Source organism: Aquila chrysaetos, chromosome 16 (genome assembly GCF_900496995.4).
Source record: "Aquila chrysaetos chrysaetos chromosome 16, bAquChr1.4, whole genome shotgun sequence".
NCBI lineage: Eukaryota > Metazoa > Chordata > Aves > Accipitriformes > Accipitridae > Aquila > Aquila chrysaetos.
Window position 1 is genome coordinate 8,260,829 of NC_044019.1, and position 21,745 is coordinate 8,282,573.

The 21,745-nt window shown below is 46.1% G+C and overlaps 2 protein-coding genes across 2 annotated transcripts; one reads left to right on the top strand and one right to left on the bottom strand.

The window, feature by feature from the left end:
* Nucleotides 1-1,503: 1,503 nt before the first annotated feature.
* On the bottom strand, nt 1,504-14,691 carry DNAJC8 (DnaJ heat shock protein family (Hsp40) member C8). Its single transcript, XM_030039470.1, has 9 exons — nt 14,524-14,691; nt 13,240-13,341; nt 11,767-11,823; nt 9,917-9,983; nt 9,182-9,276; nt 8,234-8,305; nt 6,964-7,055; nt 5,897-5,972; nt 1,504-2,288 (listed from the first exon to the last, which is right to left on the bottom strand). Exons 1-9 carry the CDS (start codon nt 14,590-14,592, stop codon nt 2,166-2,168), a joined length of 753 nt encoding a protein of 250 aa, XP_029895330.1. The 5' UTR covers nt 14,593-14,691; the 3' UTR covers nt 1,504-2,165.
* A 79-nt stretch (nt 14,692-14,770) lies between these two features.
* On the top strand, nt 14,771-15,885 carry ATP5IF1 (ATP synthase inhibitory factor subunit 1). The gene is made up of 3 exons (XM_030039471.2): nt 14,771-15,141; nt 15,222-15,334; nt 15,600-15,885. Exons 1-3 carry the CDS (start codon nt 15,046-15,048, stop codon nt 15,739-15,741), a joined length of 351 nt encoding a protein of 116 aa, XP_029895331.1. The 5' UTR covers nt 14,771-15,045; the 3' UTR covers nt 15,742-15,885.
* The last annotated feature ends 5,860 nt before the right edge of the window (nt 15,886-21,745 follow it).

The window sequence follows — 21,745 nt, forward strand, 5'->3', positions numbered from 1 at the left end:
CTAATCATCTGAGCTACTGCCCAGCACTGCTCGCTTCTTACACCCAGGAAGCAGAATAGATTGCATCTGAGAGACAGCACCGCAAAAGTTAACTGACATTTTACCCAGAACAAATGTGACTAATCGTTGCCTTGACAAGGAAGTTGTGTCCTACCAACGCGTTCCCAGTTAATGGAGGATCAGGGTCTGCGAACAAGAAGGAATTTCAGCACCTGAACAGAGCAATGCTGCACAGTTTGGCATCTCCCAGACCTGTCAGCCCACCTTAGTCTGCTGCTAGTTATTGTTTAGCTCTTGTATGCCATCCAGACATCACCAAGGTGTTACTTTTTAAGCTATGTTTTGCCCCTTGAGGTTCAGGCTCAAGCTACCTATCTAGCAGGTTATACCTAGCAGGACAAATAAGGTAAAGTAACTGTATTCCTGTGTTTACACAGAAAACAGGAACTGTATTCTACTGTTCTAAGAGGTAGTTAATGTATAAAACACCAAAATACCTTAGTTTTATTAGGGAAGGATGTTTCACTTTACATCTGGTCACACAGACCAGTGCATGAGAGGAAAAGAAGAAACAAAGGCAAGTGGAGAGCACCAGCCACCTTTCAGCAGATTCATCTAAGTCCTAGGCCATGTCAGAAAGCACTACCTTCCCTTGGGAGCTGCTTTTCCTGCAGAAATCTGTTTAGTAACACAATAACTTGATCAAGCCGCTCCTCCCTAGTGGGCAGAAATAGAAAGCAAATAATCAAAACTTAAACAGTTAAGACACCAGAAGATGGAGGCTTCTCTTCAAGGGCAGCAGAACCAATCTTTCTGAAGAGAGACCTCGCCAATGCCTGAGACACAAAGGATTGTGGTCATTTGAAGATGAGGGCACATAAGACAGCAAGTCCAAGTGAAAGGAGCTGCCTAAGGGCAGTGAGGAGGAAGAAAAGCAGTATCTTCATGGAGACAGCTACCCATGGGACCCAAGTATGGGGATGGCCATCAGGACAGATGGGAAGAGTTTGCGGAAAGGTCTCCAGAGGAGTCTGCCAGGCACATGTGAATCCATAGTATATTCCATTTTGAATGCCTTTAAACAGTTGAGAATTTCTTAAAAACTTAAAATATACACACGAAGTAGGATTTAAAAATCAAAATTCATGAGACTGAGTTCATCCCATAGCTCTAAGGAGTTACACTCTTAACAGGTGCCCAAGTCCTGCCAAACCCACCCATGCTCCCCAAAGGCGCAGCAACAAGCTCAGTTTTCAGCACGGACTCTGGCACACCTGTGTACAGCCAGGCAGCATCCAGGGAAGAGATACGCTCTCCCTGTCCTCCTGGGTGCCATGCTGCAGGACTGTCACTTCAAAATTCAAGCCAGAACAGACTTTGGGCTGATAGCAGACCCTTACCAGGGAAAGTGTTCATGCTGAAGAGCAGCACCATTTCAGTGGCCAGCACTCAACTCACACCCTTTCAATTGTATCTTTTAGTAATTCCAAGAAAAAAACCCGGTAACTTGGGTAAAAATTTATTTTACATACAGACCATTGCAACTTAACTATTAATCAAGAGAACTTATTTTTCCTTTACAGGAAGCGACCAGCTGGTCTGAGATTAACAGAAGTCTAAGCCTGAGAGCTAGGATTTTAGTTTGGAAATCAGATCTTGGGGGAAGGGTCCTTCCAAGCACCACTCAGTTCAGGGAGGAGCTGCAGGACTTTAACTGCAAGTCAGCTGCACTGCACAGTGCTGGAAGCAGATTCCCAGAGTCAGTTCGGACCTTTCCGAAGCTGAACTTTCTGAGAAAGATGATGCCTGGAAAGGTACGGATGCATTTCCAATGTTTCGTTCAGCTCTCAAACTAGAAATGGAAGTGGTGAAACAACACAATCTCTGTGAAGTACAAAACATCGAGATACAGGGCAGCAGACAAACAGGACAGCAATAATGGCGGAGACCCTCCTAAGCCAAGTGTTCTACATGTAGCGGGTTCCTGGCCGAGTTCATACTATGGCCCTAGTTCAAATGGACAGAGTACAAAAAATACTTTGACCAATAATTAATTGTACTGGAAACAAACAGTCTACTAAAAAGCAATTCTTACTCTAGGTGCCAATGAGTCCTTAAAAGCAGGGAGGGGACTGAGGAGCTGCACTTGGGCAGTGCTGCCAGGATCATTCACGCTGCTCCATTTTTACTTTGGGAGGTCTCAGGAAGGTCCTGTTTTTCTTTTCTTTCTTCCCCTTTGTGTTTGCCTGGAAATTTCTCCAGCTGTCCACACGACCATCCCGACTTTCCTGGGAACAACAGAGAGGAAATGGAGAGTTAAGATGTGCAAGAGCCAGAGAACAGGCAGTACATACCAGTTTCAAGAGATCCAATAGCAATTTCCCCCTTATCCAGCACACAGCACCCTGGCAGCCAGGACATACAGACACTGTGAAGAGCCAGAGCAACAGACACAGCACAGTGGAACTACAAGTGAGCTTACAAACACCAGCATAAGCACATCCAGCTTGGGATGTGCAGCCCTGGCTAGAGTCTACTGAATCCTCTGATGTGCAAAGAAAACAAGAAACCTCATCCCCAATGGATGTTCGTAATCTGTCAGCCCAGAACATGCCATTTCCTTACTCTGTCTCACATCCTTGAGACAGCTCTCCTTGTGCTGCAGATAAGAGAGAAGGCAAACGTACTGCTGTCTTCTCTCACGCTTCTTGCCCCAAGCTTCATCACAAGGACACAATGAGAAAAGACCTCTGGTGCACTCTTTTCTCCCCTCCCTGGCTTACCTGCAGAGCAGCAGTATCCCCTGCTGAAAAAGAAAAAAAAAAAAAGACTTCCCACAAAGCCAGCCTATGATCACTACAGGCTGAAGGTTTCACACAGTAGGACAGAACAAGTCCAGGGATGATCCACTTCACAGCACGGGATCCATACCCTCAAGGCCCATGTGACTACAGCTATGCCTGCAATAGTGGTGCTGCACACAGGCTCTGGCTACAACAGCTGTCTGCTTCACTCCCCTCCTTCCCCATGGCAGGATGGGGGAAAGCCAAGCACTAGCAGTGATCTGGATGATGGTGCAGAGTGCACCCTCAGCAACTTTGCAGATGACACAAAACTGGGAGGAGAGGCTGATACACCAGGGGGTTGTGTTGCCATCCAGAGGGACCTTGGCAGGCTGGAGAAATGAGCTAACAAGGAGACATGCAAAGTCCTGCCCCTGGGAAGGAAAAACCCCTGGCACCCGCACATGTTGGGGGCCACCCAGCTGGAAAGTAGCTTGGTAGAAAAGAACCTGGGGGTTCCGGTGGACACCAGGATGAACATGAGTGCAGCAAGGCAAGGGCATGTTGCTGCAAGACAGCAAATAGTGTCCTGGGCTGCATTAGGCAAAGCATTGCCAGCAGGTCGAGAGAGGTGATCCTCCCCCTCTGCTCAGCACTGGTGAGGCCACAATTGGAATGCTGTGTCCAGTGCTGGGCTCCCCAGTACAAGAGAGACATGGACATACTGGGGAGAGTCCAACGAAGGGCCACAAGGATGATTAAAGGACTGGAGCATCTCTCATAGGAGAAAAGGCTGAGAGAGCTGGGACTGTTCAGCCTGGAGAAGACAGGGAGGGTCTCATCGATGTGTACAAGTATCTGAAGGATGGTGGAAAGAAGACTGAGGCAGGCTTTTCTGGGTGATGTCCAGAGCCAGGACTAGAGGCCATGGGCATAAACTGAAACATAGGAGGCTCCATCTCAACATCTGGAAACATTTTTTTATTGAGGGTGACTGAGCACTGGAACAGGTTGCCCAGAGAGCTCGTGGAGTTTCCATCACTGAGGATATTCAAAAGCCACTTAGACATCGTGCTGGGCAACTGGCTCTAGGTGGCTCTGCTTGGGCAGACGTGTTGGACCAGATGGACCCCAGAGGTCCCTTCCAACCTCAACCATTCTGTGGTCACACTTTTGCTAGGGATAAGGCTGTATGGCAACTTCCGTTCTAACCTTCTTGTTTCTTACAGCTTGTTCATGGAAGCTACTCTTGAAATTACTAAGAAAGTGAATTTTGAGGGTAGGGTGGGAGAAAGTCGATGTTCCAACCTGCTCCTTCTACATCAAGATGTAATTCAGCTCTGAAAGCAGCCTATGAATAGCTCCTAGAAACAGCAGGCAACCACTTGCATGACACAGATACTCCTATAAGGATTCAAAAATACTGCAGAACATACATGAGGGACAAAACCTACAGATCTTTAGCGTAAAGAGACAGTATCAGAACTAGGATGCAGTATGCAGACAAGGATTGGAATCACCAGGAGCAGGACAGCAGAGAAGAGCAATGCAGAGGTACAATGCAAGCATCTTTAAAGGTTGGGATTCTTATGTTGGCTTTATTTGTTGGGTGGAGTTTTTTGTTGAAACTGAGACAGAACCACAACTGCAGAATATCAACTTAAGTTTTTTTTCCCTTATGGTTTAAATATCATTCGAAGCAGCAACACACATACTCCTTTTAGATGTATTTTAAAGGCAGCCACTGAATTAGTACACATACAGAAGCAGCCAAGAATTCATGTCTTATTTTGTCTCCAATCACCCTCGCTCAATGACGGTCACTAGCAGAAGTAAGCTTCTTATTCTTGTGCACTCCAGTGACTCATTTTGGACATTAACACCCAACTTTGATACTCTCTTTTCACATGGATTAAATGGTCACCAGCAAGGCTGGAGAAGATACCTGTAAGTGCAGAGGTTCAGCTGTCCAGGAGTGGTTGAGGACATGCAGGTACTCAGAGCTGCAATACCAATAGTTCTGCAGCTCCCTTGTTTGGTCTATCATTATTTGCTTGTAATGCTTGCTGACATTTCCTCAGCTGCTATGCTTTACTGCATCCCTACAGCAATGACACCCAACTTCTGTGGCCATTCTGGCATGAGAACACAGAACTTCTGCCAGCAGCAAGGCCAGTGATATACTCATTTCTCTCTCTGGCATTACATGACAAAACCCATAGCATACTCAACGTAACAGCATTACACAAGTTTTCCAGAATATCCAGCTTCCTATATCCATGTTATATAGCACATGAACACAAACTCTTCCCAGCAGAGTCTCCAGTAACATCCTAGTTGCACGCTTTCCACAGGAAGCCAGTCCAGCTCATACCCTTCTCTCCCAGACACCCTCTTTTTTAAAGTCCTCTTGAACACAGACTGGGATTTGGCTTTGGATTAAATGAAGAATCTAGCTCATCTTTTTATGAGGTCCTGCACACCGTTACTGACTTCTTTCCTGCCCACCACCCCTGGCACATCACAAGACTTCACCTCTGGTGTGTAATGAGGGAAGAGTTACAGGCTTGATCAAGTGTTTTTGCAGGCTGTAGGTCTGACCCATAGAATAGCAGCACAACAACCACAAAGCTACTTCGATACGCCTAAACCCTGAATACAGGGTGGGTCAAAGGGAAGTGACTGTCATTCAGGTCTCTGATACTCACAGGAGATACAGATTCCATAAGTGTTAGCAACCAGACTGAAAAGTACCAACAACAGTCCACACTAGTGGTTGAACAGCTGCCAGATTAAGTTATACTGGTCACCAGTGACCTGGGCTAAGCAGCAATTCAAATTTCTGACTAAGGACAGGAATGAACTGCTGACAGAGCTGAAAAATACTACACCTTAATTTACCAGACCCGTTTCTGTAAAGTGATACCAAAGTCCCATTGGTGGGCTTTTCTCCCCACACAAGGGCAAAACCCAGGCTTGTGCAGGATCTGTACTAAGCGTCTACTTAAATTATCTTATAGTACCTGCAGACAAAAAGTCCCTCTTTAGGGGCATTCCCTGCAGCATGGCCAAGAATTGCCAAGGCCCATCCTGTAAGTTAAGTTGCTGATTACCTCAAAGTTCTTCTGCCATTCTCGCTCTCGTTTAGCTTTCTCTTGTGCTTCAATTTCCTCTTCCCTCTGCCGCTTCCTGGAAGGGAAGCCAGAAAGAAGTTATGAACCCAAAAGTGTCTACTTCAAAGAAACACAGTAATACTTTCAAAACATCTTGGAAAGCTCTTCTGGTTTCTTGACAGATTGAAGTGCTTATCAGAAGAGATAAATACACACACCTAAGAGAGCACAGCAAATAGAATTTTATTTCAAATCTGGAAGAGCAGTGAGCAGAGAAGATGGGTTTGGCACCACTGACAGCATGTCAGTGACATGGCACCACTGACAGTGAGTCAGCTTCTCTTGCTCGGCAAAACAAGTTGGACTCCTTCATAACTCTAGTGATAAGTCTCTACAACTATTGAGAGCACACATTTTGAGAAGTTAATAAACACTTCAGCGTGCAAGGTAAGAATGAAATTCCCCCCCCCCCCGCTAATTTTCATCTGTAATTAAAAGTAGTGCCCTGCAACCATCTCCCAGACTGCCTTCACTGACCAGTATGGAAACACCACTCTATGAAGTGCCCCCACAGTGAGCACTCAGGCAACATGTGATCAAAACACCTAAGAGAGTTCAGGACCACGCATGCCACAAGGTATTTCTGGCACTTAATTAAAATTTAAAATCAATTCTTTGTGTGCTAACAACATGCAGAAACAAGTCACTATTTCACTGTTTTGGCTGGCCTCCATGTACACACATAAAAAAGTATATAAGCATACCAAATATATCAATGCCTTAAATACAGGAGGGCAAGTTTCCTGTTTGCATTTCTCAAGCGCAGAGCTCTACAACCCACAGGTTGCCCAGAGAAGTGGTGGAATCTACACCACCGGAAATCAGCTTGACAGGACCCTTGTTAATCTAATCCAAGGCCCTGCTTTCAGCAGGAGGTTGGACCAGATGATCTCCAGAGGTCCGTTCCAACTTAGACTTTTCTAAGAGTCTATGATTCCTTATCTTCTCCGAGGAAGCATGAGGGGGGAAGAAGAGCCTGAACTGCACAAGCAGAATGCTGCTCATACCTTTCATGCATTTCTTTCGCTTCTCTTTCTTTCCTCTTAATTTCCAGTTCAGCAAAGAGCTTCATCGTCTGTTTGTATACAGCTTGTTTGAACTGTGAAACACAAATCCAGTCTTAAAATAATGCCCATTAACACAGTTAGAGAAGTCTGTTTTATGTAAGAATGTAAGAAGCATAAAAAGAATGCAAAGCATATGTATGTCCATATAACTCCATATCCTGCCTTGACAGTAGTCAGTAGCAGTGGCATACAAAAAGGTATAAAACACTGCTGATTAAATGCTGGCCCTGACACCAGGAAACAACTACTTATTAGCCTCATATTAGTCTAATTTTCATTTGTATTCACGAAGCTGTGCTAAAACAGAATTGTTCATTTCAAGCTCTTATTCTTCTGTAAAGTCTTGCAATGTTACATTTGACAAAAAAAAGCAAAATGGGCACTGTTTAGATAGTAATTTCCCAGCAGATCTTCTTGATGTCTTTTAAAAGTCTAGCATTTGCTTTCCAGGAAATATCAGTATACTTAAAACAAACTTCATTATTAAATAACAGCAAAGACTTCTGAAAATCAATGGAAAATAAGATGGTTATGGGGTTACTGTGGTGATATCAAGAGGAAAAAATGACTTTGTAAGAAAAAAAAAAGGTGATGACAGTAAGACTAATGATGTCAGTGTTTGATAATCATCTACCATTCTGTTAAAGCCTGTAACATCACTTGACTTTTTCAGATTAGAAACCAGGCAAGAAGAACTAAGTTATGTCATACCTTTTTTAATAAAAGTGATTTGTTGCAGAACAGCACATCTACCCTCAAGTGCTACATGGAAGAAACACCTGAAACAGCTCTTACTACAAAACGTCACTAACGCATTTTAGACGTGCTGCAGTGGGTTCTATATGTTCCTCTGCTGGCAGCAAGAACACCACAGTTCCAGCATTCAGAATACAACAATAAATTAAATTCAAAAAAGACTGCATGATGTGCAAGCAATGAAGACTTGCTCCAAGAAAAGAATTGGGTATTTTGACCTATATAACCTCATGATATATTTACTCTTTACACTACAGTTAAACTATTTTCTAAAATATACAGGTATTACTCAACACATGGTACTCTACAGTGGCTTCTCAGAATTTGTTCTTCCATAAGTGCAAGGATTTACAACACTAACAAGTCTAATAAATACTTCTGTACTGGTTTTGACTCTTAATTCCTCAAAATATGTTTTGTACTCCCCAGTTTCTCTGAACAGTATATGACTTACAATTTCAGGATCATCCTCTTCTACAGTGGGAGGTTTTCCATCCTTCTTCAACTGCTTCTTTTTTTCTTTCACCTAAAGATTAAGAACAAAAATGGGAGCCTAAAAAGTTTTATAGGGCTTACATAATTGTATCCAAGTAGTTCTGCATTCCTACTCCACTGTGTGGGAAGAACTCTGGATGACAGTAAGTTCTTGATTTGGATTGATGTTTTATTTTAGACCAAAACCTCCTCATCCTAGGTCCAGATAAACACATAATCACTGTCACATGAACTGTAGTAATTAAAAATACTATGTTAGATACTATTCATTCAACACAATCCCTTTGTTGGTTTTTTTGTTTGTTTGTTTTTAAGATACATTCATTTCCAATACACACCATCCAAACCAGCAGGAAGTTTATTTTGCTTTGTAACATTCAAAAGACTAACAACAACAAGCATAACATGAAGTGTTCCTTGGTTTAGAGTATCTGAGCTCTCCCATATCATCTGCTTTCTCAAGCTTGTTGTGTTTTAGTCCATCCACATCACTCAACTAACTTCTTGGCCAATGCAAACCAAGCTCCTTATCTTATAGGTCATTTTCCCCCAAACTTCCTAGTCTCCTGCTGTCATCACCTATTTTCTTCCACCTACATACATTTGAACTGCATCCTTGATTCACAGACTTGAAAAAAAATATTTAGGTCAGATCATGTGGTCTGACCTAATTATTTCAAGTACTGAATTTCACTGAATTATCTTGCACTGAGCTCAACAGCAGTCTTGGACAAAGCACATTTGTTCATGCCGTGAAGAGCTCAGAGTCCACCTGCACAGCTTCATTATGAGGTTTGCTCAGCTCACCTTTTAATGACCTGAACATGCAGTGGGTGTACCAAAAAGCAAATTATGAATGACTGATTACCACTCACCTCCACCCCGGACGTTCCTACAGAATACTTACAGTGTGTTCCACATATTCTTTTCCTGCCTGTATCACATCCAAGGCCCTCTTCTTTTGCTCCTGATCTAGCAGCAACTTGTACGCTTTATCTACAGCTAACAAAAAGCATCAACATTAATAGCAACAATAGTCACATTCACAAGGGATCACAAGATTGCTACTTGTTGACTATACAAATTTCACTTCCTTGAATTGAAGGGGCTTTGTTTGGTTGGGTTTTGTTTGTTTGTTTGTTTTTAAATACATCTAGGTAAGTGATATCACGATTAGTCAAATGAGATTTGGGGTACAATAATGGCAGAAACTGTCAGACACCTTTTGGAGTTAGCAGGATGAAAGTACCTCTCCTAACAAGTGATTTAGTTATAGGGCATGACGTAAGTTTAAGCTGCATAATGCCTCACCATAATGCAAAGCATATACCTAAAACCATCACATTACTTCTGTCGTGTGGTCTTTGAATAAAATCTAATGCACAGATTAAACAGTTTTTCTTGAACAATCTCAAAGCCCAACGGACATGTTTGTCCCTGTTGTGAACTGACAATGCAGTTACTGCCACCTAGTGAAATTTTCTGCTGAAATGCCATCCCACACAACTCCCTCATCTAAAGCGCCTCTACAGCAATTCCTTCTGTCGTCACTGGGGCCTCCGCCCCAAATAAACATTTAAACCAGCTACAGAAAAATGGCAGTCCAACTACTATCAGCCCAGAAAAAGGGTGAGAGCATTACCTTCAAATGCCTTCTGGGCTCTATCTGCATCATCTTGATTTTTGTCTGGATGCACCAATATTGACAACTGCAAGAGAAAGGATCTTGCTATCAAGATCATTGCCAAATATTAAGAATATTTCAGAGATTTTTGTGACAGGAAGGAAATAGTCTCAGAGAGAAGGAATCACAGGGGATCACATTCCTTTGTATATAGACAAATCAGCTGACAACATGTAGAAGTATGCAACAGTAAAAGCTTATAAATCAAATACAATCCCTGTAATAAACAGGCTGTCTGAGAAAAGCTGCAGCTTGGGATGTGCATAACAATATAAACACCCTTCAGCTGCAGTGCCTGGAGCTGCTATGAACCCCTTGGTCACCCAAGTTTTGTATCCTTGGTCTTAAGAAGAAACAAACCTACAAAGATCATCCTCAACCAAAGTTTACCTTTTACTCAACAACGTCTCCCAAGAAGTTCTCCAGTATCCCTAAGGCTGTTCAAGTATCAAACTATTTAAAAGAGTGGGTAAGTTTTTCCTTAGGCTCCTTTACTGAGAGTTAAGAAAACACCTTCCTGTACTCTCTACCCAGCAGAGACAGGACATTGATCACTACCATCTTCAGGGCAACCTTAAATGGGCTGGAAAGCATATGTCCTCCACCTTCCTCTTCTAAAGAAAGAGAAAGTCCTTTCAAACTTTCCCCATATGGCATTTTTTTTTTCAGACCTCTTATTTTTGGTGTTGCTGTATGGACTTTCTAGTTTATCTGCATCTTTCCTAGTATAACGTTCAAAACCAGTCACAGCGCGGCAACTGAAATTGCATCAGTGCCAAAGAATGCAAAATAATTACTTCCTGAACTCTACAGATGGCACTTTCTAGTTCACAGGAAAAAGGTTTGCCTACAGTCCTGAACAGCAGCATGCTCCTGATTTACTCTGTGATTTGATACAGCCAATGTCTTTTTCCTTCTGTTGGCTGTTCCACATTCTGTATTTAGGTGTTTGATTTTAGGTGATTGATACACAATTCCATGCACTTTTTTCATTTCATCCCATTGATTTCAAAACACTTCTCTGTAGTATTCTACCAGCCTAAAGCTAAGACAGCCCCGGTTTATTGATTCGCAGAACTGAGAAGTCAGCAACAGACTAAAAGGTTATCCTCCCACTTCCCACATATAGAAGCAGCCCATATCCCATCACCAACTTGGCAGGCATGTTCCTCTGACAGCCAGCACAGCTTCCTGCCTAAAGACAGTTCTTGATGTTTACACCACTAATTCAGGTGTGAGGCTACAGCTCTTCAAATATTGTGTTTCTTTGCTGCATGCACTGATTAAACTCAAATTTCTCCTGCAGATCTGTCAGCAGAGTAAGTCTGGGGTAATGTTTTCTGTGTTGCATGGGGCAATGCAGACAGGTCTGTGAGCAGACTTGCTGCTGTTCCAGGTAACCCAGCCACCAAAAATGACCTTAAAGAAACCTCACAAAAAATACATTTCTGGATCCAAGTCCATACATTTGAGAAAAACACCTTTTCTCAGTTCTTAATTTCTGATGAATTTTGACCTTCTCTTTGAACTAAAGTTCAATAAGCTGATTATACAAGGGCGTTATCAGTTTAGAGTAGCCCCATCACACACTTTACAGGCAAAGAAGCATACCATGCCTGGACCAGGGACATTCTGCAGCTCTCCTCTTGTTGACACAAAGATTGTTCTAGCCATTTCTTCCCAAAATGGCTACTCCTCTACCCAGATACAGCTTTACCACCATTTTTCTTGTTCCCAAGCACAGCTGCACAATCTCTACAGAGCTTCTAGTTTCCTTCCAGAGGCTTCAAGTGCAAAAAGCCAAATACCTGCCGGAATCTTTTCTTTATCTCTTCATCTGTGGCTTCGGGATCCATCTGCAGTACCTAAAAGAGACCATGAGAGCAGAGCAAGTTCAATGATACTCCCCATATTTCAGGTTCCTAGCAGCAAGCTCTAAACACTTGGTTCACTGGCATACAGACACAATGCCAGAAAGCTCCCCCCATCAGGGAGCTGCTTCAGGACATGAATTTTCACCTACTAAAACAGAAAAATTTTAAGAGACACCATGTTTAGGACATTCTACTTTTAGCAATGCTAGATTCCTCCGACTATGCCAGTGTCCTTTCCACACTCAAGTCTCATGTAGACAGCTGCCATCCCTAAATAGCCACAATAGGTCTAAATCTTCAACCAGTCCTGTAGCAATGCTTAGTCTGGCAGAAGAGGAAGCATATGGTGGCTTTGGGACACTGTGGGATCATTCATAACCAAGAACTCTGGGCAGGAAACACACTACTTTGTAAGAATTTATTCATTTTATCATTTTAAAAGAAGACGGGAGTATTACTGTTTGGTTTCCATGAACGAGCCCACTTGTCTACTGATCTTTAGGGATGTGGCAGCATTTAGAAGCTCTTTTGTGAATTAATTTACTGAACAGAAGCCCTAAGCAACAAGTGACCCTAGGCAATGCAGATGCACATGGTCTGACACTAAGAATCTGTAAATAAAAACCACTCTCTCGCGGGAAAGCTACAGTCTACTTCTAAATGGCTTTCGCAATGTACTCTCCAATTCAAGTACTAAGACCTACACAGAACTGAACATTGTCAAGGTGAATCTGCCGACTGATCTGTCTGACCAGCCCTGAATTGGGACTACAAAAAGCACCTGAGGCTTTAAAAAGGCAGATAAAGATGATATTGGGAAGGAATACACACGGGGAAAGCCAGCTCCAGATGAACACCAGATTGTTTTATTTACTGTCTTCCTCAGGCTTTCATACTCGTTAAGACTTTAAAACTGACAGCAACTGGAATCAAACTATGTAACGTGCAAGGGAATTACCTGTCTTCCAGCGACTCCTCAAAAGATTGCTCGCTACTGTGAGCAGTGAGAGTTCTTCTCTCATTCTATGCACTATGCAATTTCAGTGGGATGAACATCCAAATTAGAAGACACGACTAGAAACGCCAAGTTAAGAGTGCTCAGAACAGAACCTGACAAGCATGGTACCAGTAGCTGTTACATTCTCATTAATCTGCCAAATCTTCTAGTGCTGTTGCACAGGGGAAATGTGACAAAAGCATGTAGTTTGCGCCTGCCATAAAACAGTGAAAAAGAGAGCGAGCACATATACACCATCCTTCTGTCTTCTGTAAGCCTTCTGCACAGTAATCTACACCTAGAGAATTTTTTTCTTTCTTTATGTTCAGTCCTTTTACTGAAATAAATACCCTGTAAATCTGGAAATTGGTATACCAAGTACGAAGGGAGGATAAAATGTTGAAACTAACCTCAAAAGGGTTCAAGTTGAAATATGAAGATCCAGGTCGGGTCAGCCTGTCAATTTGGTTTTTTGATGTTAAAACAGAGTCTCGTTTTTCAATTTGCTTTACCTGAAGAACAAGAAAGACCTATATTAACTGACAATCACAACGTGCTTACCTGTTTTCGCGTGATTACTACACCAGCCATCATCATCCTGTACTACAATTCACAATACCTCTTGCTCATCCTAAGCCTGTAATTACTTTACTGAAGCACTAGCAGAGAACATTTCTTAGCCTTTTCTACAGCACGACAGTATTTCTAACATTACATTTTAACTATAAAAAACCCTATAAAGCACTTCTGCCTGTCTCTCCTATGTCTGGCCCAACAGCCATGGCTTTTCCCCTACCTTTGCTCCTACACCAGCACCATCATCGTGATTCCTTGGAAACCTACTGCAACATTTCTTTTAACCCACTGTTGGTGGGATAGCCCATTAAACACATTAAGTGATACTGGTGCAAGTATACAAGTCCATTTCATTCTGGCCACACAGTATTTAGTTCAGTTCAGTTTACTTTTTGCTCTTTACAGTATTAAGCCAAACCAAACCACGCATTTACATTTAACATTCACCTTTATTTAAAGAAACAAGCGTCCACCAGACTGGCACTACCTTTCTACAGGCAGGCTCAGGTAAACACGTCCAAGCTGTGCACAAAGTAACGGAGACTAGCACAGGCTGAGAGAAAGGAGCCCCACGCACCTTCCCAAATGACAGCTTGTCCACAAAAAGGCCAAGCAGGGGAGCACAGCGGAGGGCTACACTCAGAGGCTGTGGAGCGCACAACTCCCACCGCGTTTATCCGAGGGAGCGAGATGGAGCTTCACGCTTGGCTCCTTCCCACAGCCACAACAGGGGCTTTTCCGAGGGCGGGAGACGCCGCGGGGCCGGCCGCAGCGAGCCAGGGGAACGCCCGGCCCTCCCCGGGCCGAGCACGAACCCGCCGGCACCCGCCGCTCGCCCACCCCGGCCATTCGCTCGCCCCCTGCCCAGCACCGCCAGCGGCTTCGCCCGCCCCGCCCTCCCTCCCGCCAGCGGCCCGGGACAGCCCCAGGGCCCGCCAGGGCCAGCCTCGGGGCCCGGCGGGCTCCCCTCAGGGCGGCCGGGTCGGGCCAGGCGCCGCGCGGCCCGCCAGGCCCCGGCGCCGGGAGGGGAGGCCGCCGCCCGCCGGCCGCGGGCGGGCAGGGCCCGGGGGAGCGAGGCGGGGCCGCCCGCCGCCTCGGCGGCGCTAAGGCGCCGGTACCTCGTTGTAGAAGGTGAGGAACGCCTCCTCGGCGGCGCCCCCCGCCCCGGGCTCCCCCGCCGCCGCCATCGCCAGCACCACGTGACGCCGCGCGCGCGCGCACGTGAGCACGGCGCTGAGGCCGGCGGGGCGGGCGGCGCCCTCGGCACGTGACCGCCGCGCGCGCCATAGCAACAGGCTCCGCCCCTCCCTCCCGTGCTTCCCCCCCCCCTCTCCCGCCACCGTCGTCCACTCCTTCCCCGCTGCCTGGCGTACCGCGGCCGGACCCCGGGGGCGCGTCCTGAGGGGACGGAACGGCCCGGCCCTCCGCCCCGCCCGGGGGAGCTCCCGCGGGGCAGGGAAGGGCAGCCCGGCCGCGGGGAGCGGAGGGGGCGGGGGGCCGCGGGCCCGGGGCCATACGGGCCCCCAGCTTCCCGCGCTGCCGGGGGAAAGGCGTGTGTGGGGAAGCGAAGGCCGCGCATGCGCGGGCCGTGACGCGAGGGGTGGGTCTCGTCCGCCCGGCGCTCCAAGGGCAGGCGGGCGATGGCGGCCGTGGCGGTGGCGGCGGCGCGGGGCGGCCTGCGCGGGGCCCTGGTGGCGCAGCAGCAGCGCTGGAGCTCGGGCTCGGGCGCCGACCAGGTGGGCGCGGGCGGCGGGGGCTTCCCTCCCTGCCTCTCTCCCTGCCTTCTTTCTCCGCTCACCGCCGTCTCTCCCCGCAGCTGGGCGAGCTGGGCAAAGGCGCCGGGAAGGGCGGCGGCGGCGGCGGCGCTATCCGCGAGGCGGGGGGCGCCTTCGGGAAGAAGCAGGCGGCCGAGGAGGAGCGGTACTTCAGGTGAGCGGCGTGCGGCGGGGCCTGCGCTCCCGCTGACGGCCGTCGCTGTGGGGTCTGCACAAGCAGCTTCTCCCCCCACCCCGTCCCGTCCCGCCCCGCCGGGTAACCGCCACCGGGCCCCGCCTGGTGGCCCAGCGCTGGGCCTCCGCCAGCCTCACCTGCAGCCAAGGCCCGGCCTCTGCGCCGGCTCCCGAGCCCCGCGCTGAAGGGTTGTGGCGACCCCCGGGCGTGCGGGTGCTGCACCATGTGCCGTGCTTTCTTTCAGGGAGAAGGAGAGGGAGCAGCTCGCTGCCCTAAGGAAACACCACGAGGAAGAGATTCATCACCACCAGAAAGAGATAGAGCGGCTGCAGAAAGAAATTGAGCGCCATAAGTATAAGATCAAGAAGCTTAAAGACGATGACTAAGCAGATGCTGTTCTTGAATGTGCATGGCCGATATGATTGTGGTGTAAAACAGCATTGAAGACTGTATGCTTTGGCCAACATAATCCAAATTCGTCCAATTATACTGTGGTCTGCAACAACATCAAATAAACTACTTGGTCTCTCTTCTTCTGTTCAGTAACTGTTTAATGAAAAAAAAAAAAATGCACTGTCTGGTTTTAAACTTCATTGCGCTTCCAAAATAAGGATATACTCTTGAGGAGGCAGTCCTGTACAGAACTTCACTATTTTCTTTAGATTTATTTCAAAGAAATGACCATTTGTACTTAGGGTGGTAACTTTTACAGTTAAAGCTGCAAGAAAGTTGGGGAAAAATGGTACCTGTGTAGAGACCTGTTCACACAGAAATAGCTTTGTCTCAACTGTCACTGTGGCGTAGGGGCAAGATGGCAATTCACTGGACTAGCAGAGTATAAAAAATAAGGGTCTTTTATTGCACTTTGTGTGTAGTGCCATAAACTGAGAGAGCAAAATACTGTTCTAAGTCATGGTGATTTCACTTGTGGTGGTGCAAGTTCCTGGAGCATGACAGCTGAGATCCTGACTGCTACATGAAGTAGTCTTTTCTGCAAAGACTTTAATTGCCCAATGGTGGTTTTTTGTCTCTAGTTCTTGATATGCCTTATCTAAGTCCCTTTCCAAAGAAGGATCAATTAAGATTAATTTTATGCAGGTTCAGTCACTTTTGTGATTTTAATGTAAGAAATCCATCATAAAACATATGGCAAGTGACCTACTGAAATAGTGTGGCCTTACTGCACTAAGTCCTGACAAGAAGGGGATTTTGTGTAATAAGAATGGGCAGGTATGAAAACAGCCTTTCCTTCTATGCCTGCACTGCCATGCCTGTAAATCTGCCTGAACAGACATAGTTTCTACCGCTGGTAAAAGGCACCCTACCTTATGGTATATTATGTTACACTGTGAAGTGTTGCAGTGAAGCTGGATGCAGCGCCGGGCGGTGGGGGGGGGGAGGGGATAAATGCCTGGAACTGCCCTGTCTGAAACAGGAGGCAAATCAGAGCCTTTGATGTAGAAAGTGCTTTGACAAGGGTGTGACTGGCTGTCTGAAGGTGTCCTAGTTTCTCCTGTGTTAACTGGTACATCCCCAACCAGCTGCTCCCCTTGGGCCACTCTCTTTCACCTGAGGGACATTGCAGCTGGTGGTATGTCTTGTCTGCATTATAAATGACAGCACTTTCACTCTAATGAAGAGTCCATGCCCTTAAAACCTCTTGTTCTTGTTTAATGAAAATGTCATCCGTGTGATCAGCTGTGGAAGAGAGAGGCTGCGCTGTGAAGTATGTTATTGCCTGGCTTTGCTCACTCTATGGGAGATGGTGTTGCAGTCAGTTGTGCAGAGGTTGTTTGTAGAGCTGTCTGTGGGGTTTGTTCGTTTTAGTTGGGGCTGATTAACGTGAGCCAAAAATATTAATATCTCCCCCTCCCCACTTCCCTGGGAATATGAAACCTGGTGGGAAGAACTGCATCATGAAAAGCAATATACTATTGACCTGTTTAGTTTATACCCATTTAAAAATCTGAATTTTTACCTGTTTCAGAATCTTTTCCCTATTATATCTGTCAGCTTCCCCCAAAAGCTGTGGAGTCACTCGTGAGATGTCCCCATTGAAGACCAATTTCTTGGCATCGCAACTACTGTGGACTATAGAATAACTGAAATAAATATTAGGATGCCTTTATATTCTGAAGGGAACAGATGAGAGCTTAAATTCATGGCTTTGTGATTCACTCTGCATTTCTGTGCACCACTGAAATCTTAACTATGCCATGTAAGCTCAGCTGCAGAGCCTCTGCTCAGGTCCCTGTAAGGGAGAGGGGATTTGCTGTGAGAGTATGAGAGTGTTCTGATTTGGACTGCTATCATCTATCATGCTGCAGGGAGAGGTGTTACAAACTCTCTGAAGTTCCCCAGAGCTCAGGTATGCGGTACAGTGTCCTGCTACACAGCAGAGAGCTTTTTTGCCGACCAGCACTCTGAAACACGTCTCTTTCCTCATGCTTCAACTTTGCACAGGTTTCAGCGGGGATTCCTACGCTGGTAGATGTGCTGGGTCCCTTCCCACGTTTTCATAAACCTATCCCATTTTCTGGAGAGGAACGTCTAGTTAATTCACGACTTTGCAGTCACCCTGAACTTCTCTCAGCTTATGGCAATGGAAGTACACACGACGAGGACAGGCAGCTGTAGATTTTGACTGAGCAAGCGGGCTTGAGAGAGAAGTCCCTTTCAGCAGTGGCTTGACTGGCAGATGATCATTATAAAGCCATGCCCACAGACTACGGCTGCTGAAGAAGCTGAACGGATTAACGATGCTGCTGTGTAAAGCGGACAGTCTCCCTCCTGCTTCCACCTCTTCTCCTCCCTTTCACTGTCTCGGGTGTGTTAGACTCCTGGGGGAGTCATTCAGCGTGTTATCTCAATAGCCTGTATTTTTGTTCTAAGCCCAATCAATCTTTTGCTAGGTTAGCAAGTTGTATGGCTTGTGGAGCCCCAAAGTGCCAAAATCACCACCAAGCAAATGTGAGAAGTACTGAGGAGGGAGGTGTGTGTGTGTGGTGGGAGTAGTCTTCTCCCATCTCATGAAATTACCTTTGCTAAACTAGAAAGGTCTCTCTTTATCCAGCTGGCATGTTCATTGATTTTGCAGCGATCCTCCTACCAGGGATTCCACTTGGCTGTGAACCTTAATGCCTTGCATCTGTTCAATTTGTCCTCATGATGAGGTTTCTCTACTCTGTTCTACCCACTGACCCCCTCTTCCAGGGAGTTCCAATAAGCTAAATATCCCTGAAACCAATTTGCTTTAGTTTAATGCTGGTGACACTCTGGCCATTCCTAGTTAATGGGCACTGTTTCATTTCCTTGAAATGCAAATATCTCTGCCTAGCAAAAGACCCCTCTCCTGGACTTGTCTCTAGAAATCACAAGCACCTCACCCACCCCACCTCTTATACCAACTGTTTACCAGGGGCAATTCTGTGAGCAACAGAGCTCCTACAAGAGGTCCCAGCACCCAGCCCTGGCCACAGCACCCTGACCCTTTTCTTGCGCTGTTTCTGGTGCTCATTAAAACCTTTTATATGCAGATTCAATTGCAAAAATGTCTTTCCCTCTTCCCTGGGGTTAGTAAGAAGAATGTGTTTGTGTAGTGTCTGATCACTAGCAACGGTGGCTGAAGGTAAATGTTTGAGAGAGACCTCTCCCTTTTGGCAAGGGAGATGATAAATAATCCTGTTTTGTGTAGTTTTGTCATCAGTGCATCTCTTCAGAAGTGTTTTTTTCTCCTATTGAACTCTGAACTGTCAGTCTCTGCAATAAGTTACCAAATGACACAGATGTGAGACCCCACCTGCAGTACTGTGTTCAGCTCGGGGGCCCCCAACACAAGAAGGACACGGACCTATTGGACCGAGTCCAGAGGAGGGCCACGAAGATGATCAGAGGGCTGGAGCACCTCTCCTATGAAGACAGGCTGAGAGTTGGGGTTGTTCAGCCTGGAGAAGAGAAGGCTCCGGGCAGACCTTAGAGCAGCCTGCCAGTACCTAAAAGGGGCCTGACAAGAAAGCCAGAGAGGGACTTTTTACAAGGATGTGTAGTGATAGGACAAGGGGTAATGGCTTTAAACTGAAAGAGGGTAGATTTAGATTAGATATTAGGAAGAAATTCTTCACTGTGAGGGTGGTGAGACACTGGAACAGGTTGCCCAGAGAGGTTGTGGATGCCCCATCCCTGGAAGTGTTCAAGTCCAGGTTGGATGGGGCTTTCAGCAACCTGGTCTAGTGGAAGGTGTCCCTGCCCATGGCAGGGGCATTGAAACTAGATGATCTTTAAGGTCCCTTCCAACCCAAACCATTCCATGATTCTATGTATGTCTCTTGTTACTGATTCTTACAATATAGCGGCAACCCATCACAGGTGAGTATACTGGATCTGGGGTGCTTTACTAAGGTTTTTCTTCCAAGTGGAGTGCAATATGGCAATAACACCAGCTTGGAGGCTTGTAACATTTTTTCTGCAGGTCCTTTGACAGTGCTTGTGATGAAAAACATGAGACAAGTAAATGTGAAAGATGCCTGAGTTTGAGTTACAGACAGACATCTTAACAGAAGCATTTCAGCTACAAGAAGGCGGAGATGATTTAAGATGATTGCATTTGATCTGATGGACATTTTACCAACAGGGTTTGGTATCCTGGAGTGCACTGCAATATCGTAGGGCTTCTGACAGATTATGTGAGCATTTGCATGACTAGGAACAAGCAGTTTATCTGGGGTTCAGTCATCTGTTTCCAGGGCCAGTAGATGGAGAGATGCCAGCTATGGACTGCCACCACTTCAGTGCCTGCGGTTTGCTGTAGGTCTCCAGTTCAGAGCAGGAGTGCTGAGGAGTAAAACAGGATTACACCTCAGACCTGATGTGATCACTGGGGGTTTAAGAAGGTACGAGCTGTCTAGAGACCTTCCCAGAACTCCCCCCCAGTCCAGTGTGACCTGGAGGACAGGGCTCAGTTGTCTTTTGGAAATCAGTAGCTACAAACTGCCAGCTGTTTTCGGGCAATTCTGGTGCACAGCAACCAAAACCCGAAGCTGATGTTTGAGGCTGGTAAGGCTGCAAGGATGGTGCTTAACTCGGGTAACAGGCCATAGAGGGGCTTATTGTTCTGGGTTTCCTCAGTTGCTCTGGAATGGCTGATGGCATGAATAGCCCCCCCTCTGTCCCGCAGGCACAGGAATACACAAAGGAAGGGATTTTTCTCTCTTCCCTGCCAGCACTGGTGCACCTTTGTCATTGATTGTTCCTCAGGGTTGGACTGAACCCGTTCATAACACCCTAACACTCAACAGCCACCTACAGTGCAGATTCATGAAGAAAAAGCTTCACTTCTTGGAGTGGCCTTTACGTTTCAATGAGATGTATATCCTTCCTTACCCCCAGATCCTCTGTCTGTATCTTGCTCTTATAGATCATGGCCCAACACTTCTTGGCCACTGCAAAGCAGGAAAAGTGCACTTTTTTCAGCTAAAATAGAGCTGTTGATTATTGCTGCAGCAAACAAGCTTCTTCCCAAGGTGCTTAGTTTGTGCTGCGTCCTACACAAATATGACAGAAATTTCCAAGAATCCTTGGCTGAGGGGTGGGCACAGAAGTGACAAGAGAGAAAAGTGATACATCCAAGATCTTTAGCAAGCTGGTTTTAGTGCAAGATACCCAGGTTGCCCAGTCTGGTCTCTTCGGGCCTTTTCGTCACACTAGTCCTCCCCACTCCAGAGCAGATAAGGGGAACAAGGTAGAACAAAGACAAAGCATATGCTTATGTTTTCCCCAAATCAAATACACTGGCTATGGGCAAGGCAAAATAAACATATGTGCAAAAAAATAACACGCTAATAACAGCAGGATGGCCTCTGTAGGTAGAAATTTTCCTGAGCATTTCTCTGCTTTAGAGAGGGGTGGAACACACTGGGGGCTTTCAGAAAGTTCCTCACTGATAAATAAAGCCTGTAGATTTGTTTTAAGACAAACCTCTTCTCAAAGCCTGGGCTTCAGCAAACACGTGAGAAGAGCTGCATGAAAAGCACCAGAGAATGGTATGTTTGCTGGAAGCAGGCACATCCACGATGCGTTATCCATAATAGCTGCACTGATAATTGGTCAGAATAAAAAGTCTAAAGCACTGGAAAATGTCATATTCCATATACATGTTAACAGCTCACACGCAAGCTACAGCAGAATCAACTCATCTTGCCACTGATGTGGAAACAAAAGAATTTCAGTGCAAGCTTGGAAGAGGAGTGACAGACTGACAGGAACAGGCTGAGCCTCAGCAAAACTCAACCTCTGGCCATTAAGACAATAGGAATATGTCAACAGGTCACAGGCTAAATACACACAGCTGCTGAAAAGCCTGATCCCTTTACCTCCTTCACTCTGTTGGCTAAT

Excerpts from the sequence above, each read along its gene's own strand:
- DNAJC8 (XM_030039470.1), bottom strand. The coding sequence starts at position 14,592 with ATGGCGGCGGCGGGGGAGCCCGGGGCGGGGGGCGCCGCCGAGGAGGCG. Across the intron at positions 13,342-14,523 it reads TCCTCACCTTCTACAACGAG|GTAAAGCAAATTGAAAAACG; the intron begins GTACCGGCGCCT and ends CTTGTTCTTCAG. Across the intron at positions 5,973-6,963 it reads GCGAAAGAAATGCATGAAAG|GAAGCGGCAGAGGGAAGAGG; the intron begins GTATGAGCAGCA and ends CTTCCCTTCCAG.
- ATP5IF1 (XM_030039471.2), top strand. The coding sequence starts at position 15,046 with ATGGCGGCCGTGGCGGTGGCGGCGGCGCGGGGCGGCCTGCGCGGGGCC. Across the intron at positions 15,142-15,221 it reads CGGGCTCGGGCGCCGACCAG|CTGGGCGAGCTGGGCAAAGG; the intron begins GTGGGCGCGGGC and ends CTCTCCCCGCAG. Across the intron at positions 15,335-15,599 it reads GAGGAGGAGCGGTACTTCAG|GGAGAAGGAGAGGGAGCAGC; the intron begins GTGAGCGGCGTG and ends GCTTTCTTTCAG.